This window comes from Prionailurus bengalensis, chromosome A2, assembly GCF_016509475.1.
Source record: "Prionailurus bengalensis isolate Pbe53 chromosome A2, Fcat_Pben_1.1_paternal_pri, whole genome shotgun sequence".
Lineage (NCBI taxonomy): Eukaryota > Metazoa > Chordata > Mammalia > Carnivora > Felidae > Prionailurus > Prionailurus bengalensis.
In genome coordinates, this window is record NC_057348.1 from 107039033 (window position 1) to 107057209 (window position 18177).

Genomic DNA, 18177 nt, shown 5'->3' on the forward strand with positions numbered 1-18177 from the left:
GTCTTATTAAACTTAGTGGGGGACAGGGAGAATCTGTCCCTTATTATATTCTATCAGCAGTAGAGCATGTCCCTAATAGTACTTCTCTTGCAAATAAATATTTATTGTCATAGAAAGGAATTCATCTTTTTAAACAAGAAATGAAGAGAAAAATCTAGAAGGCTTGATTCCTGGCCTACTATGAAAATGTGGATAAGCCATTTCACCTCTCTTCCTATTTTCCTCTCTAATAAAATGGAAACACCTACTTTCCTCTCTCAGGCTGTGGTGTGAGGTTTCATTATACAATACCTGTGAAGTCAATTTAGCTCCTCAGAAGATTGGTGTTATATAAACAGCAAATATTATTACTATCATTGGGTTGAGTTGTAACATCCCAATGTTTTAGCCAAAAGACTTGAGAAGGATGTTTGTAGGTTTACTATACTTTGTTTCATAAAAAAATCTGTTCTGTTTTTCATTACCAGACATCACTTTTAGTAGAAATTTCCTCCTGATATTTACAAAACACTGTATTTTATAAGTGAAGTGGTTCAGTTCTGTGAACTGATTATGACAGAGAACTACTTAATGAAACAGAGGCAAGTTCACACAGAGAAAGAGCCCTAAGTTCCTCCTCCCTTTTTACTCCCTAGAAGTCAAAAGGAGGTTTCAAAGGCAAGAATGCCCCTTGGAAATTTTTGGAAGCTATTTCATGACCCTAATGATTTCTAAAGTTTTAGTTTTTCCCTAAATGCATCCAAGATCACATATCATGTTCAAGTGAACTAGGGCTACTATAAATAATCTCATTTTTTCAAAAGACCTGAAGGAGAAAATTTATTAATGCCATAGCCAAAATGCCCCTAATCCCCATACCGGGCCACATCCCTGTCTGTTTCAGCTGACTTCACTTAAGACACTTTTAAGAGCAAATGTTGCAAATTAATTCCAACTCATTAAATAATAATGACCATTCAATTACCTTCCTTTTCTGCTCAAGGTCTCCAAAAAGTTACAACAATATGTAAGAAAATGCTCTTTAAGACAGAAAGATGAGTTACATCAGATCTGGGCAAAGAGAATGCAGAGAGACAGTTTAAAATTCTGAGTAGAGTTGCAATCAACTGCTTATCTCCAGACCCCATTTTTAAAAGCCAGGCTCAGGACCTGCCATTCTTGGGTTCAAATGCAAATCCAAGAGCACATCACAGCACCGGGCTGGCGTCCTTGAACGACCCAACTTGGAATCTCAAGAAATGTTGCATTTATCCAGCTTCATAATTCCTTTCTAGATTGAGCAATGTATAAACAGCAGAACAACAGCTCAACCAAATTAAATTTAAAAAATAGAGTGTGAAGCATTAGTTTTCCAAATATAGCTTAGTCTATTAAGAATGCATCATCTTCGGCTCTCCATTATACTCAGAAATTTCATCAGGAAATAGACTTCATCAGAAATCAGGAGGCACACCAAGTGGTCACTTTTACTTTGCTGAGTCAGCTGAAAATATGTGTCCTAAGACATTCTGATCAACAGCAAAGTTTAAATGATGTATAGTATTTAAAGTCCAGGATTCTGAGAACACATAAAATGAAATGAAATCATATATCCACTCAAAAGCCATACATGCCAGATGTGGGCACTACAATCCAAGACTAAGAAGTTAAGGTATTCTTATCTTAAGCCAGGCTCCTACTTAAATGTGTATTTCTGTTTTTATGATAATATGAATTCAGGAATTTTCTTTGAAAAACCTAATAATGATCCAAGATTACAGATTTTAGGAATTGCAGCACTATGAATTATCTTGTTTATCTAAAAAAAAAAAAAAAAAGAATAACTGAGTTGAAAGAATATTTGAAAAGGAAAGGGATATTGTTGCCTAGTTTCTTTTTATGTATCTAGAGAGAATGACTGCCTGGCACAAAAATGACCTAGTTAGTTAGTAACAGAGCCAAGGTAAAGATCAATTTGATGAAGTTTACTGCTACCCTACTATCTCTTCATTAGTCCACATGTCTTGTTGGGGTTGTCTAACTGAGCTAAATAAAAAGATATTAGATTCCTTTCTCCTAAATGACTAAATATAAATTAATACTCTTTCTGTTTCTAATATGACAGATAAGCGACAGAATAAATCATGGGTCAGAAAACTATGGCCTGTGGGTAAAATCTGACTAGCAAGCTGTTTTTGTAAATAAGGTTTTCCTGGAACACAGCTTTGCTCTTCCCTTTACTTAGTTCCTGTGATTACTTCTGTGCCAGCCATATGGTGGAAATGAGCAACTGCAACAAAGACCTTATAAATAAATGACTCTGCTTCAGGTATAATAAAAATCACAAGTGCCACCAAAACTCTCAGTTTTCCTTCAGATGTAACAGACTGTACCATTTCATACTGGGTTTGCTAAGTTTCATGGCCTTCTTTTTTTTTTTTAATTTTTAATTTTTTTTTACATTTATTCATTTTTGAGAGACAGAGAGAGACAGAGCGCAAGCAGGGGAGGGACAGAGAGAGAGGGAGACACAGAATCCGAAGCAGGCTCCAGGCTCTGAGCTGTCAGCACAGATCCTGATGCGGGACTCGAACTCAAAAGCTGTGAGATCATGACCTAAGCCGAAGTCAGATGCTTAACTGACTGAGCCACCCAGGCGCCCCTCATGGACTTCTTATAATAGAAAAGAAATGACTCTTACTCTCTACCATTTGGTATAGAATCAGGTTCTGATAAACTACATTTGTGATTTTGCTGCCAAAACAGATAGTACTTGAAATAGAGTAAATATTTAAAGTCTATTGATGGAGAAAAATAAACTACCATGAAATCACAACTGTTCTGCTTTGCATTAGAAGTAAGGATATCTCTCCCAGGACAATGTTCTTATCTGTGTAATTTGGCTAGTACACCACAGTCACTTTCAAATGCACTGTGGTATTTAACAAGCACTATCAATTAGAATCTACTCCCTGAGCTCATAATTGACAGAAGACAAGAATGTATAGGACAACATAACAAGCGTGGCTGCACAATAAATGGCTGGATTCAACCTAAAGCTTCTAGATTTCCAATTTGATTAGCAAAAGGGGGGGGGGGGCTTGGGGGGTGGAAGGGGGAAATGGCATCATGAATCAAATTCTCTACAGGTAATAACATAACACATTAACTGCCTACAGAAAAGGAAATAAATCTCAATTACTAAAAAAAGGCCCTCATCACTCAGTTGTCATTGTGTCATTCCTGCTTTGTATAACACTTTCCATGCTTCGGAATTAAAAAGCTGTTTCTAACAAATAAATGCTCTGCTTTGTGATCATAATTACATGGCTTATACATTTTATTAAAAGACAATTTAAAACATTATTGGCTTATTCTTTTTTAAAAAAGCAAAGGAAAAGGGCTATTACTCTCAGAATTCTTTATAGAGGAAAAATTTCATCTCCTATTTAAGTTGATCAGTAAATGTTAAACGATGTAGCCATGCCATCTAGTGGCTTTCACTGGAAACACAATTTTGGAACATAGGTCTGGTTACTACTTTGAAACCCTAAATGGATTTCTCCTGTTAAACTCCAAAAACATCTCATATTACTAAAAACACAAAATATAAATTTAAGAACATGATTATAAAGTATATTAGGTATGCTTATCCTGATACAAATTCATGACAAAGAATTTTCATTCAGTTGAAATAAATTTACTGCTACCTTAGAAACCGATGAAGTATTGTATTTGTTTAAAATAATTTGAATTAAATCTATCAGGACTTGTGGATTGTATTTACCCATGCTATTTTCACAACCTTATAAATTATATATATATATATATATAATTATAAAAAATCTAAACAACTGTTTCCTTAGAAGAACATCATTTCAAAATCTTTATGTAATATTTTAAAAATAGATGACTAAGTGTGCATTTCTGCATTTTGCTGTCCACCATACCAAATACCAAATAGTGTACTTACTCATTCCCATACATTCTCTCATACTAAAATTTCCATAAATATTTAGAATAAATGTAATTGTAGCTTTAAAAATATAAAATTCTCTTTGAGGGAAATGTTATTATCAGAACTTCTTGACTAGCATATGACAACTTTTTCTGTTTAAAGTATACCTTACTCCTTAAAATGTTAACTTTTGTTAATTTTCTTTTTGTTTTCTCCTGATTTATTTACATATAGTTTAATCAGGTGTATTAAACAATTAAACAAATATTTAAAATATAGAGATATACAACAGGTTCTTACCAAAAGATATCAGGTTATGTATTGTATGAGAACATCAGATATAAGAAAAAACTCCCTCATTAATTTTCAAAATGTAGAAATATATATCTATTAACAATAAGATATACTTTGTTTTAATAAATTATTTACTTTAAGGATAACTTCCTTGTATATCATCTATTAGCAATTTTTCTTTGCCTTCCTATGACCATATCTAAAATCCTATGGGCCTCATGAGGGGTAAGCTTAACCTAAATGTGAAAGAATTTGAACATTCAGGTGAAAAAGAGAGAAATGCTACTTTCCTAAAGCCCACATATATATTCCCACACCCATATGTAAAAGTGTACAAACATATTGTGTATATTCTCATATGTCTTACAAATACAGACTGTAAGATTTCACGAGGGCTTTAAAAAATTTGGTCTCTTCTCATAAATATGGAGAACAAAAAGAGGGTTACTAGAGGGGATATGGGAGGGGAGATGAGCTACATGGGTAAGCGGCATTAAGGAATCTACTCCTGAAATCATTGTTGCACTACATGCTAACTAATTAGGGTGTAAATTTTAAAAAAATAAAATTAAAAAAAATTTTGGTCTCTTGAGTAACTGTGGTATAGTCTTGAATCTGCAACGTTGTTAGCTCTGGTAACAAATAAGTATGAGAAGTTTTGGAGTCAGCAGCAAAATGGTGGACGTGATGTTCTTGCATTTCAAAATTCTAAATATTTTATGTGTTATGGTGGTTTCCATAAGTAATGTTCTCTAAATCTTAGTATACATTTTATTATATGCACATTAGAATTAATTCTTTTCATTAATGCTACATACAAAAATCCAATAGTGACTCATTGGCTTTGATTACTGAAATTGACATCAAGACCCGGCAGCAAGATTCAGTTTCAAACTCACTGTTATATCCCATTCTAAACTTAGGTTCATTTATTTTCTGGCAAACCACTTTTTAATTACCACTGGAAGCAATGATATAAGAACACTTTTGATAGGCTTAGAATGAAAAGCTGGCTGATCTGATGATACGTAAGAAAAAATTATGTTTCATATATACTCTTAACTACCTCAGTATATAATTGGCTTCTCCAAGTATTGGTTATCAATAAAATAGATTTTCTTCATGGGGATGGTGATTATGGAATGAGAAGGAGCACCACAAGAACCACAGACTGTAATAATATTGGGGAGTTTCTTGCAGTAAATAAAATGAGAAGGTCAATATTTTTTTCAAACTAGATCATATTTTAAATAGAGAAAAAAAGAAATTACGTATTAAATAATAAAGCAATACCTAAAATGAATCAATGTGTTTGTGGCAAGTATTAATCACAACTTATTATGACACTGCACTGTGGTATACTTATTAAAAGGTCCAGGCACTCACTACATGCTTAATGACAGAAAATGGCCAAATCAATTTATAATCAAAATGTGTAATGGAGCACCCCACTGACTTACCACCAGGCCACCCTCTTTGTGTAAATGCTTACATTTTCCAAGCCCAGGAGCACAAGAAGTGGAATTGTTGTCATTCCTCCTTGGATCCATTCCTCCAGAGAGACTGTTCCATCATGATCATAGTCTATTTCTTCCATCATTTCATGGAGGATCTGGAGTAGAAGAGATGAGGGAAAGCTTGCAGTGAATCAATAAAATACATTTCAAAAGAAAGAATAAAGCATTGCAATGAATTAGCTAAAACAAACTGACCAGCAACTAATTGCAGAGTAGAGATAAATACCTAGGTAAGTTGGTACAATGTTAATCCAAAAACTGTGGATATCGTGGCTTTGTTATGATTTCTGGAACTTGACCACCTATGATGTTCAACTTGTACGAATAACTGCTTCACTTTTTAATACTTTCTCAGTGGATGATACAGCTAAAACAAGAGGGTATCTTTAATTTAAGGGTGAAAGTGGTCTTTAATTGCTTTCTCTAGATTTTTAAAATTCATGTATATGCCAGAAAATGTCTGAACAAATTAACTTCATGGCAAAGAGCTGAAGTAATTCTTTGCTAAGTGGTAAGGGGTGGAGGAATGAAGTTGCTTTTAATTGTCTATCAGAACTTAATAAATCCAAGAAGTTAAACCATCAAGTCATTTTTGATTAGGTTTCTTTTCTGAAGTTGACTTGTATAGAATGTCTCAAAACGTTCTCTACAGTGTTTGTTGGTAATACAACTATCTCTTTTACAGTGGTAATATCAGTATTTAATCCAATGTGTTTAATAAGTATGTTAATATACTGTAAGCTTTTTCAAAGAGCATCCAGAATGTATACTAAGTATCACATAGGGGCTGTTAATATTACATTAGCAAAAAGTATATGTGTGTTCCAAACATATTACCCTTGCTTTCTGGGGAGATGAAGTATTTCCATCTAATAGCACCAAAATGCTAATACAGAAATTTTAATCGATTCAGAAAAAAAAAAAGATACACGGAGAGCATTAGAACAAAAATTTGAAAGATGCAATAAATGAAATACTTGATATGTTGATACAGTGTTGTTTGCCTAAAAACTCCTGAACTTAGTTGATTGGTGTGGTTCCTCATGAAGTATTTGAAAATCAGGTTATTTTCCTTCATACACACCTAAAGGTAGGTATTGAGAAACAAGAGACTTTTTGGAACAAATGGTGCTGAAATAATCATTTATTCTCCAAATGAAAAACAGGGGAAATTATTTAGAATTTAGCAAAAAGGTAGAAGATACCGTTAAAATCTCCTGCCCCTTGAACGTACTTTGATGAACTAGTAGAAACAATAAATAAGAAGAAAACTAAAACACAGAGCATTGTTTCAGGTGGTTGTACCTCATACATCTAATGTTAGAGCCTGGGTTCATTTTTTAAAAACCTTTTCCAAGGACGTCTCAATATTCCCCATTAACTGCCATGAACCTCAAATGTTCAATTGTTTTTATTCATATGTGTAAACTTATCAGGTGTCTGACAATGTGTACAAATGTACACACTGGTTTAAAACAGGCAGAGTTGCCGAATCATTAGGCAGGATGAGGCATGCCGTTTCCCATGATGGCAAACACACTGCACAAGGTAAGTCATTTTATCTTCACTTTCTACTATTTATACTACTCACAGAGGTGACAGATTTATCAGTGTGTGCTACAAATGACAAATAATGCCATACAGTTTATTATTTATATTTTCTAGTAGGGATCTGTCATAATTAGACGGCCCAGCCACCAACTGTTCCCTTCCTCAAATCATCCACATCTCCCTTTTACTCAAATGTACAGCCTGCCAATATTTTGGGGGAGAGAAAGCAGTAGTGCCGCCTTCAGCTTTAAAATCTAATATAAAAAACATCTTCCTTCTTTCCATGGCTCCAGTGAGGACAAGAGACTTGACTGAAAGATGTACCATATTTACAGGTATTAAGGTGAGTAGGATGGACAAAGCTGTTTTAGATGAACATAACCCCAAAGGACAAAGGAACTTAAAAGTCCCTTAATTCCAGTGAAAATAGTACTAAGATGAATCAAGCAGTATTCTTAGAATTAAATACCATTCTTTTATTACTGAATATAAAAACTGCAACCTTGTTCATGATATCTGCTATGCATCATATGCACAGCATGTTATTTCCACATCCCTCAAAAAAGAAAAACCAGTTGACTTAAAACTTGGAAACCTCAATCCCAGTAAGAATGGTGCCCTCCTTTATAGGTGACATTGCATATAATTTTGTTGTAATTTACTGGTGTTAGTTTCCAAAGCAAAGGGAATGCTATCTCAGCTCTCCTATCACATAATCATGTCATTATCATGCCGCTATAAGGCTTTTAAAATTCATATAAAATGCAAGCCATTAAAATAAATTGATTTCTATTTGCTTAACTCATTTATAATTTGCTCGACTTAGTTGGTTTCAAGAATAAACTAAAGTCAATAACATACTTATCAACTCTCCCCAAAATATTACTTGTAGCAAAAGTCACAGATTCTAATCAAGTATGTTTTAATATACATTTGAATAATGCTGTAAAAATAAGTTTTTTTTTTTCATTTTTTTTAACATTTTATTTATTTTTGAGACAGGGAGAGACAGAGCATGAACAGGGGAGGGTCAGAGACAGGGAGACACAGAATCTGAAACAGGCTCCAGGCTCTGAGCTGTCAGCACAGAGCCCGACGCGGGGCTCGAACTCACGGACCGCGAGATCGTGACCTGAGCCAAAGTCGGCTGCTTAACCAACTGAGTCATCCAGGAGCCCCAATAAGGTTTTTTTTTAATGTTCTTACAAGCATTGTTAGATACCATTTCTTTAAACAATAGTTTATAATTTTCTAGCTCTATCTTTAACCAGCTTAAGTGCTACAGGGAAGTTACTTTAACATTCTGAGGTCTCAATTCCTCATCTGTAAAATGAGTAAAATAGGAGTATCTACTTCAGAGAGTTGCAAGTGTTGAATAACATATATACAGGTAATAATACAATGCCATACACAGTAAACTATCATCTTCTTGATTGAGTTCACCTTCTTTTAGAATCAATATTTAGCTATTTCCATACGAGGAAAATCATAGAGATCATGAAAAACACACATCATTTCTGACTTTTTTATGACATGGCACAACTTTGGCAGTGTTCATCAGCAGCCTGTTTACCGACAGATATTTGAGGCCACCATTCAAATTAATTTCCATGAAGAAGAAAAGGAAAAGTTACTGTTTAGAACTCCAGAACAGCACATACACATTTTCTTGTTCAGAATCCATTTTCAGCAATGAATAGAAAGAGTAACTTAGAGTTATCAAAGGAAAATATCAAATGACAGGAGTATCTTCAAGTTCCAAAAACAAACAAACAAACAAAACAAAACAAAGCAAAACCCAAAAGACAAAGGGGTCTTTTAGAATGTAGCCAACAGTTAAACCATTCATATACCTACTGGATTAAGTTCAGTGACATCCCATTCAAGGTACTCTGCGACATGCATCATCTGACTGATAATATTTTCTAGTTCCTGGAGAGAAGAGAGTGGGGGGGGGGGGGGAGAGAGAGAGAGAGAGAGAGAGAGAGAGAGAGAGAATATGGATATGAATACAAGGTCTTTGTAAGTTTTTCAAACTTTTACTTACAAGAATTGTTTTCTTTAACATGTAGCTCAAAAACTAAAGGAGTTACATGATTAATCTATACCTATTATATAAAATTTATATATATATAGTAATTTATATACACATGTAATATATCCTTTTAACAGTCTGATTAACTATACATAAAAGATGCACTTGAATACAAATTCATTTTGTACTTTGTCTAGAAATCTTCACCAGGAGAGGGCACCAACTGCACAAAAAAAGATTTTCTTCCAATAGAAGATTTTTTAAGGATGAAAATCTGTCTTGGGAAAGAAAATCTGATCAAAGAAGAGACATGCATATTTTCACAAGATGTGATGTTTAAGTCACCAAGCATCCTGACCCTATGGCTTGGAAACAGGTGTGGAAGGATGAAAGGAAGTGTTTGAGGGCAACTGAGAAGTTTATTTTTATTCCGATACACTGAGAATGTATATTGACTGTTCTAGTCATTAAGTGGTATAATTTGCTCTGCTAGAGGTGCGTTCAAGGGTCAAAGTTTAGAGGCTAAGTACATGTAAAGTTTATTTTATGAGGAAATAGAATTTTAGTTAGAATCTTCATATTATTCTGCTCAAGTGTCAACTCTTTGAACAACGGCTAGTTAAGACATATGACTTGACTAAACAAATTAAAACATTTGCTCATAACTATTTATTTAATGCTTTAATTGTTCCCTGTCTCCAGAATAGATTAAATATGCTTTGTAAATGCTAGTAATTTTAAATGTAGTCAATGACGTAATTAAAATTGTTGTTACAGTATAATAATGTAAAACTTTATACTTCTTATAGTATAAAAGAATAAGGTTTGAAAGCATATTAATCAAAGATAACTCTACTCAATCTAATCTCTAATCTACTAATCTACTGATCTAATATATGTACTTAACATTCATAAAGGGAAGAAGGAAATATGGTAAAAGAGGTTTTCTTTTGGGAGATAATGGATCCCTATAAAAAACTGATGGAAGCTACCCTACCATTCTCTAGAAAAATGTAATCATGAAAATGTTGTTTGTGTAACACAGGTTGCCCCAGAAAAACATACAAATATGAATGTGTTTACTTAATACAGATAAGAAAAATTTTAAACTAGTGTACCTTGGAATTATAGGCTAGAATTGTGCGTGTGTGTGTGTGTGTGTGTGTGTGTGTGTGTGTTACTCTGTCTTTGCCTACATATATATGCCTTAGTGGTTTAGAAAGGTTAAACGTCCCTGGATATGTTTTTAGGAACAGAAACTATTTCTAGGAGACTATTATGTAGGCATGTTTAATTGACATCAGGTAAGTCAACTAACCTAAGACTCGGTTTCCTCATCAGTAAAATGACTATTCTAATCTTACCTAGTTTGTAGAGTTGCTGCAAAGAGTAAACATGCTATGATATGAAATACATTTATGCCACCTGGCATAGTGCGAGGGATCAATAAATATTAACTAGCATTATTACACAACAGTGGTCATTTTTCAAAGTATCAATTTTCCTATGCCTTGCCTCCACTATGTGAAGTGTTATACCTTTACAATTCCAAGACAAATGACATCAGCATGTGCAATTTCAACCTGACAGTGAAGGCAATATACTGTTGCAGTAGGTTGTATGGAGAAAACCATAGAAACAAAATTCAGACCCTTAATTACAAAACAGACTACTTGAATCATAAATAAATTTATTTATCCCCAATTCATTGTTTAATATTGTATGTATAGTTATAAATATTGTTGGAAATATACTGTATGTTAACAACAACAACAAAAATGGCCAGAGACCAAAAAAGCATTTAATTTAATTTTCAAATCAGCTGCCACACCATGGCTAAAAGTCTAGTAAAGAAACATCTTTTTAATTTAATTAAACAGAAACATTAAATAAAACAAATTTGCATTGAAATATAATTTGTATCAATATGGTCAGAAGTGCTACAATAAGCATATGGAAATATCTAGAAAAGTCTAAACTCCTAGCTGTGAAGTGCCACCAGAAAATGAGCAAATGTATCGTGTAGCTTAATATTCCTAAATGGAAAACTGCACACTACCAGGCACTTAAAAATGATAGCATTTGAAAAACTGGAGGGACTTAAATAAGAAATGCTACAATCACAGCATCAATTTAGATGGGTGGTCATTTCCTAAATTAGGAATTATACGTTTTTATCTCTCTCTGGAGAAGCTAATGTGCCATTATCGTACTCAGCATTACATAAATATGTATCCAACTTCATTGCTTTGTCTGTAGAATTGTTTGGTTCTGTTAGAGGGAGGTATATCAGATGATGAGAGAAACTCACTCATTATCAGAAGTAATGCTCATTTTAATCAATTTAAAAATATCAAAACATTTGTTTTTTAATGTACCTGCATACTTCAAAATTTCCACAACCTGACATTTATTATTTTATTAATATTCTTATATTTCCTTTATGGAATAGGCAATGATATAATATGAAAAATATATGATTAGGAAATGTAAATGCATTATTGGATGGAACCTGAAATGGATTTTCAATTGAGGCACTGATTCGTGCAGTAAAATTAAGAATCTAACTACTCTGAAAACTAACACTTATTTGTGTATATTACAAATAAAATAAACATTTAATTATTCATTTCAATTAATTCATACAGAGATTGTATTTTTTTTCCTATTGCTTTTTATGACTAAAATGATAAAGAATACAGTTTGCATTTATATTAGATGAGAGACATTTTAAAAAGGAGAGTTGGTCAAATCAATTTTTAAATATATGTATGTATTTTAACAGCATATATATGACCAAAAGACTTTAAAATGTGGCAAATGATAACATGATTGAATTGACTTTATAATTTCTTTTAATTCTACTGGTATTCTCGATAATTTCCTTAGTGTCAAACCTCAGATTTTTTTTTCTTTCTAGATCAATGATCTCAACTTTCTCATGTATTATTCAAACAAGGTTGGGGTCTTTTTTTATCGTCCCATGCATAAAAGTCACTTTTTTCTAGTAAAATAATTCAATAGAACAATTGTAATCCTAACAGCCTTTTCAGATCATTCTCTTTCAAAAATTCAGATGATAAAACTGCTGTGTGAGTGCATGGAAATTATATTAAGTGTGTCTTCTGTGGTAATAGCTATAAATTTATTCATTGCATTTTTCAGAACAAACTGCTTTGAAATTTTCACAGAAAATTTGAAGAAAAAAAATTACCGAGCTGTCCAGGAAGCCATTCCCATCTGTGTCATAGAGGCGAAACATAACTAGAAATAAAAGAGGTGTTGAAAAAAATATTATAGGTGAGTGAGATCAATGTTAGGATAAGACAGATTCTTCAAAATTTATTTTCTGTTGAAAGCAAATATTCAATCCTCTCCTACTCAAAGCAATTGATCTATGGGATCATTTATCAAACTAAGTTGCAAATGAATTCATCAGTTAACAAAAATATGAAATATCAGATACAAGGTCTATCAATTTTTGTTATGTATCTAGAAAACACTAAGAGGTACTATTCTTTGCTCATTTTTTTAATTACAAGATCATTAGATGAAAACTCAAAAATGAAAGAAGGAGTTTAGACATTCAGAGTGCAGATATTAAAGGGCAGAGTGAATAAGAAGAAAGATGTGATTTGGAGGTGTGTAACCCAAATTCGGAATGGGCGATCCTCTAGTACATGAGCATAGTCAAACCCTGTTTTCTTCTCTGTAAAATGAGAATAACTACCCTGTCATAAAACACACTTGTGAAAGTTAAGTGAGGTGATACACATAAATGCATATCCAAAGCTGTCGGTCAGTACACAAATGTAAGCCCTTGTTTTGATTGATCCCTAAGCAGTATGGGAAAGGATTAGTGCAAAACAAGGGAATTTTTCTGATGGAGGACAACAAGACACAAATGCATTACTACCACGGTTATAATGGTGTATTTGTTGCAGTCTGAGAGGTAGTTTCATAGGGTACCCACTCTTTGAACTAATGAGTCAGGAAAAGGGAAGTGCTCTCTCTGTGGTAGCCAGCACAGGAAAGCCAGAGGACAGTGGGTCTCAATGGCCTGAGGATTCCCTCATAAATTCACATACCACCAGGAGACCACAGAAGAGGCTGCAGGTGCCATTTTGAGATAAACAGAGAAGACTGACACAGCTGTTAAAACAGAGGAGTGGAAGTGAGAGTTTTTGTTGGGTTTGCATAATTTCTGGGAGAATCTTGATGTCTGAGGTCTATCATATTAAATAAAGACATTGATAACAAGGGGGCATAATTATGCAATGGCCTTGATCATATATCTGTAATTATTATTTTTGTATTTAAAAACAATCATTATACTTCACCAATCTAAGATATGATTACTTATTTATAAGATGTATAGCCGGTCTGCATACAACGGACTGGAAAAAATGCTTGCAATGTAACTATCATATACTATTTATTGTAAAACGCGAAAAGACTTTAAAGATGTTAAAATGTAAGGGGAAAGTGTGTACCTATTGAGTTAAGGAACATAACGTTAGGCTGGCTAATGATGTAAATATCTTTATTTGCAAACCATGATGATTACTCTCTCTGGTGTACTCAATAAATGAAAAAATTCAGAAAGAAAAAAACCTACCACAACATGGATACTAAGATTTTCCAGAAAAAAGCAGAAAATAAAAATCACTTGTTAAGCGGCAGGAATTCATTCACACATCACCCAAAGAATGGTTTCAATGCAGGGAACAAGGAAAAGACTTACAAAAGCCTAACTTTATTTATTTATTTATCTTTATTTATTTATTTAAGTTTGTTTATTTTTTAGAAAAGCGGGACAGACACACACACACACACACACACACACACACAGAAAGAGAGAGAGAGAGAGGGAGAGGGAGAGGGAGAGGGAGAGGGAGAGGGAGAGGGAGAGGGAGAGGGAGAGGGAGGGAGAGAGACTGACTCAAGTAGGCTCCCTACTGTCAGCACAGAGCCGATTCAGAGCTGGAACTCCTAAACCGTGAGATCATGACCTGAGCGGAAGTCAGATAGCTTAATCCACCGAGGCACCAAGCCTAACTGTATTTTAGAATGGGGGGTACTGGTGACTCTATTAATCCTATCTTATTGTAGTAATCCTTATTGTAATAAATGACTATGAAACCATTTTCACATGGTCGGATATATGGAGCTCTACACTTCTTGGTAAACCCTGTTGGAAACATAACCTCAAAAATACACACACAAGTGGACTCTGTGTGGGGGTATCTGCCATTTATTTTTGGCACCGTCTGCAACTTTTTTCTATGTTCTTAAAGCCACATGTTACAAAACACAGTAACAGACAACCTGAAGGGAGAGTTTTGCACATGACGTCGGCTCTACTATTCAGAAGAAAAACCTTGTTAATCGATCAGATGCTAGTGACCCAAGAAAAAAATGTGCTATACAAATTCATTCTGGTGATGCGAGGCAGGAGTAGCAGTAATCAGAGAGAGTGCATTCGGAGTCCTGGATGTGTTAGGACTGTTGGCAATGAACAGTGCTCTCCCTGTGCACGGAGCGGCAGCAATGGGATTTTTCCCCGGTCCAATTCTGTACTTAAGTTCACCACTGATCCTAGAAAAGTATCCTCCAGATCTGGTTCTCTGCCTCTACTAATGATTCTCTGTGTTCCTCAATATCATTAAAAAAACAATAACCAGCTTTATTAAAAATCAAATTAATTAGGGTGCCTTGGTGGCTTGGTCGGTTGAGCGTCACACTTCGGCTGCAGTCATGACCTCACAGTTCATGGGTTCCAGTCCTGCATCGGCTCTATGCTGTCAGCACGGAGCATGCTTAGGATACTCTGTCCTCCTGTCTGCCATCCCTCCCCCCCCCCCCCCCCCCCGGCTTATGTGTTCTCTCTTTCTCTCTCTCAAAAATAAATAAACCTTACAAAAATCCTAAACATAGGATATTTTTTTAAAAGTTAAATTTAATTAATTAAAAACTAACCTGTTTTTCTGTCTTGCCCAGTGATATTGTGCACTCAACATTGCTACTTAGTTCACTCAGACATAAAGGTTAGATCAAGATAAATTTTAAGTGTAAATTGAACTTAAAAAAATTGTGACTTTAATTTTAACACTAAAGCTAAATTATAAAGCTTCTAGAAGAAAATACAGGAAAATATCTTTACAACCTTAAGGTAAGCCAATATGGACCATCAATTATTATTTTTTTTTAATAGGTAGGGGCGCCTGGGTGGCTCAGTCAGTTAAGTGTCCGACTTCCGCTCAGGTCATGATCTCAGGGTCGTGAGTTCGAGCCCCGCGTCAGGCTCTGTGCTGACCGCTCCTAGCCTGGAGCCTGTTTCAGATTCTGTGTCTCCCTCTCTCTGACCCTCCCCCGTTCATGCTCTGTCTCCCTCTGTCTCAAAAATAAATTAAAAAAAAAAAACGTTAAAAAATAAATAATAGGTAAATTAAGCTTCATCAGAATTAGAACTTCTATTCATCAAAAGATAAATAAGAGAAAGAAAGGGAAAAAAATGAAAGAAAGAAAGAAAGAAAGAAGGAAAAAGAAAAATAAGAACAAAATAATCCAGCCACAAATGAAGAACTTTTGAAAACACAGATGTCTGATAAAGGGCTTATTTCAAAAATATATTAACAAACTCTATAGCTTAGTAATAAAATGACAACCCAAATAAGAGAGAGTCAAAAAATATTGAACAGATATTTCAAAAATGGAAGATACATCAATAGTCAGTCAAAATGAAGTGTTCAAGATCATCAATCATAAACAAAATAAAAATTTAAGCCACAGAGACCACCATACACCTATTAAGAAGACTCTGGAATTCAAAAAAATTAAACGAACAAATTCAAACAAATTAAAAAAATACTATGTCCAAATTGTGTTCCCAGTAGAGATGTTGGTCTGAAAGTTTTTTCATTATTGTCTAAAGTAGAAGTCCTGACATCTTTTGAATAATTTCTAAACACACTGACAGCGGGTAATGGTTGCTTATGAATTCTCTTTATTTCATCAAGGAAAAAGGTGGAAAAATAAAAGTTCTAGTCAATAAGAATAGCAATCATATAAATGGCATGCATATATTGAACAGTAAATCTAACATACTCTAAATCTGACCAAGTCTAAATCAAGAATTTCTTCCTTCCTCCCTTCCTTCCTTCCTTCCTTCCTCCCTCCCTCCCTCCCTGCCTCTTTTTTCCTTCCTTCCTTCCTTCCTTCCTTCCTTCCTTCCTTCCTTCCTTCTTTCCTTCCTTCCCTTCCCCCTAATAAGAGAGAGAAATTCTAGGATTTTAGTTTTCAGAGACAAGTCTATTTTCCTAATTTAAAATTACAGTAGTGTCATGCAAAATATGAAGTATTAAACACATTTGTCGACATTGGCTGTGTATTGAAGTGCGACTATGGTAATAGTAATGTATGAAATAGACATAAATCAGGGTGCCTGGGTGGCTCAGGTGGTTAAGTGTCTGACTCTTGATTTTGGCTCAGGTCGTGATCTCACAGTTCTTGAGATCGAGCCCCACATCTGGCTCTGCGCTGACATTGCAGAGCCTGCTTGAGATTTTCTCCCTCTCTCGTTGTCTCCCCCACCCCCTCCACCAAAAGAAATAAATAAGCATCTAAAAAAAGAAAAAAGGAAATTGGCATGAATCAACAAGTACAAGGAAAATGTAAGAGGAAAAAAAAAATGGAAGCTGGAAAACACATGTTGAGTGACTTGGAACCCAGAGAATATAAACATAAGTGAAGAAGCAGCAAAGATTTGCACAGAAATGGTGATGAGATGGAAAATTAAGTGATAATCTTCATGAAAAGAAATTAGACCCTCAAATACTACCCTTCATACCATCCACCTAACAATATGCCAGCTCCCTACCCCAGGAGAAGAGTGGGCACTGTGCTCTATAGCATGCAAACCAAGAGGATGCTGAGCTCAGGCTGCTTAGGACTGTTGATGGGAGGGGAACTACACCAAAATCAGGGTGTTTATGTGAAAATCTATACAATGAATATTAAGAGTATAAGCCCCCTTCCTTATCTCCAGTGAGTCACACTTAAACCTCACCCACATACCCACCCACCCACCACACCAAGGAGTCCTTCCAAAACAAGTAATTGGGAGGGGGAAAAAAAAAAAACAGCTAGGCAGGGAGACAGAATAAAATCTTGTAAGAGGAAAGTTTCAATCCATAAAACGAGAAGAGAAACAAATAAGGATTATGCTGAGAACAAAATGAATCCTCTGTGAAGTTAAAAGCATGACAGAAAAAATAAAACACTTATCACAAATGTAGAAGACATTACAGATGAAAAAAAAAAGACATAGGAGAAAATATGTTGGAAAAGGAAAATACTGAAAAAAAAAATTCAAATTTCTGTCTTGGAGTATCAATATCCAAAAATAATAGTTCCAGAAAGACAGAACAAGTAAAATAATGGAGAAAGTAACTAAGAATGAAAAGATTAAAGAAAAAATGAAGGGCACAAATTTTTAAACTAGAATTTGTGGTGGAGGATTTGAAAATTCTTCAGTTGTACAGAGATAGAGAAACTAATGAAACTTTTTAAAAAGGTAGCTATTTTTTTTAAAGGGCAGTTATTAAAACTATGGAAAATAAAAATTGTTTGGCTTGGTAAGTCTATATAATCTTTCCCTTTTAAAACTACATTGAATAATACTGATAAAATTAATATTCTTCTTAGAATTTAAAACTAAATTAGGCTCCAAGGTCAAGTGAATCATTGAAAAAAATATATTCTTAAAACTAACATAATAAGGATATAGATTTTTAGGTGCAAACATAATTTAAGCTCAATATTAAAATAACTCTGTCAACATG

The 18177-nt window shown here is 34.3% G+C and overlaps 1 protein-coding gene across 7 annotated transcripts in view; it reads right to left on the reverse strand.

Annotated features, from left to right (window-relative positions):
• DGKB (diacylglycerol kinase beta) overlaps positions 1–18177 on the reverse strand; it is a 715318-nt gene that overhangs the window by 511620 nt on the left and 185521 nt on the right. For all 7 annotated transcript variants that reach the window (XM_043589012.1, XM_043589009.1, XM_043589010.1 and 4 more), the window contains 3 exons: positions 12549–12598; positions 9157–9231; positions 5724–5843 (listed from right to left, as the gene is read on the reverse strand). In XM_043589012.1, the coding sequence (XP_043444947.1) occupies positions 5724–5843; positions 9157–9231; positions 12549–12598 (245 nt within the window). The remainder of the gene's footprint in view (positions 1–5723; positions 5844–9156; positions 9232–12548; positions 12599–18177) is intronic.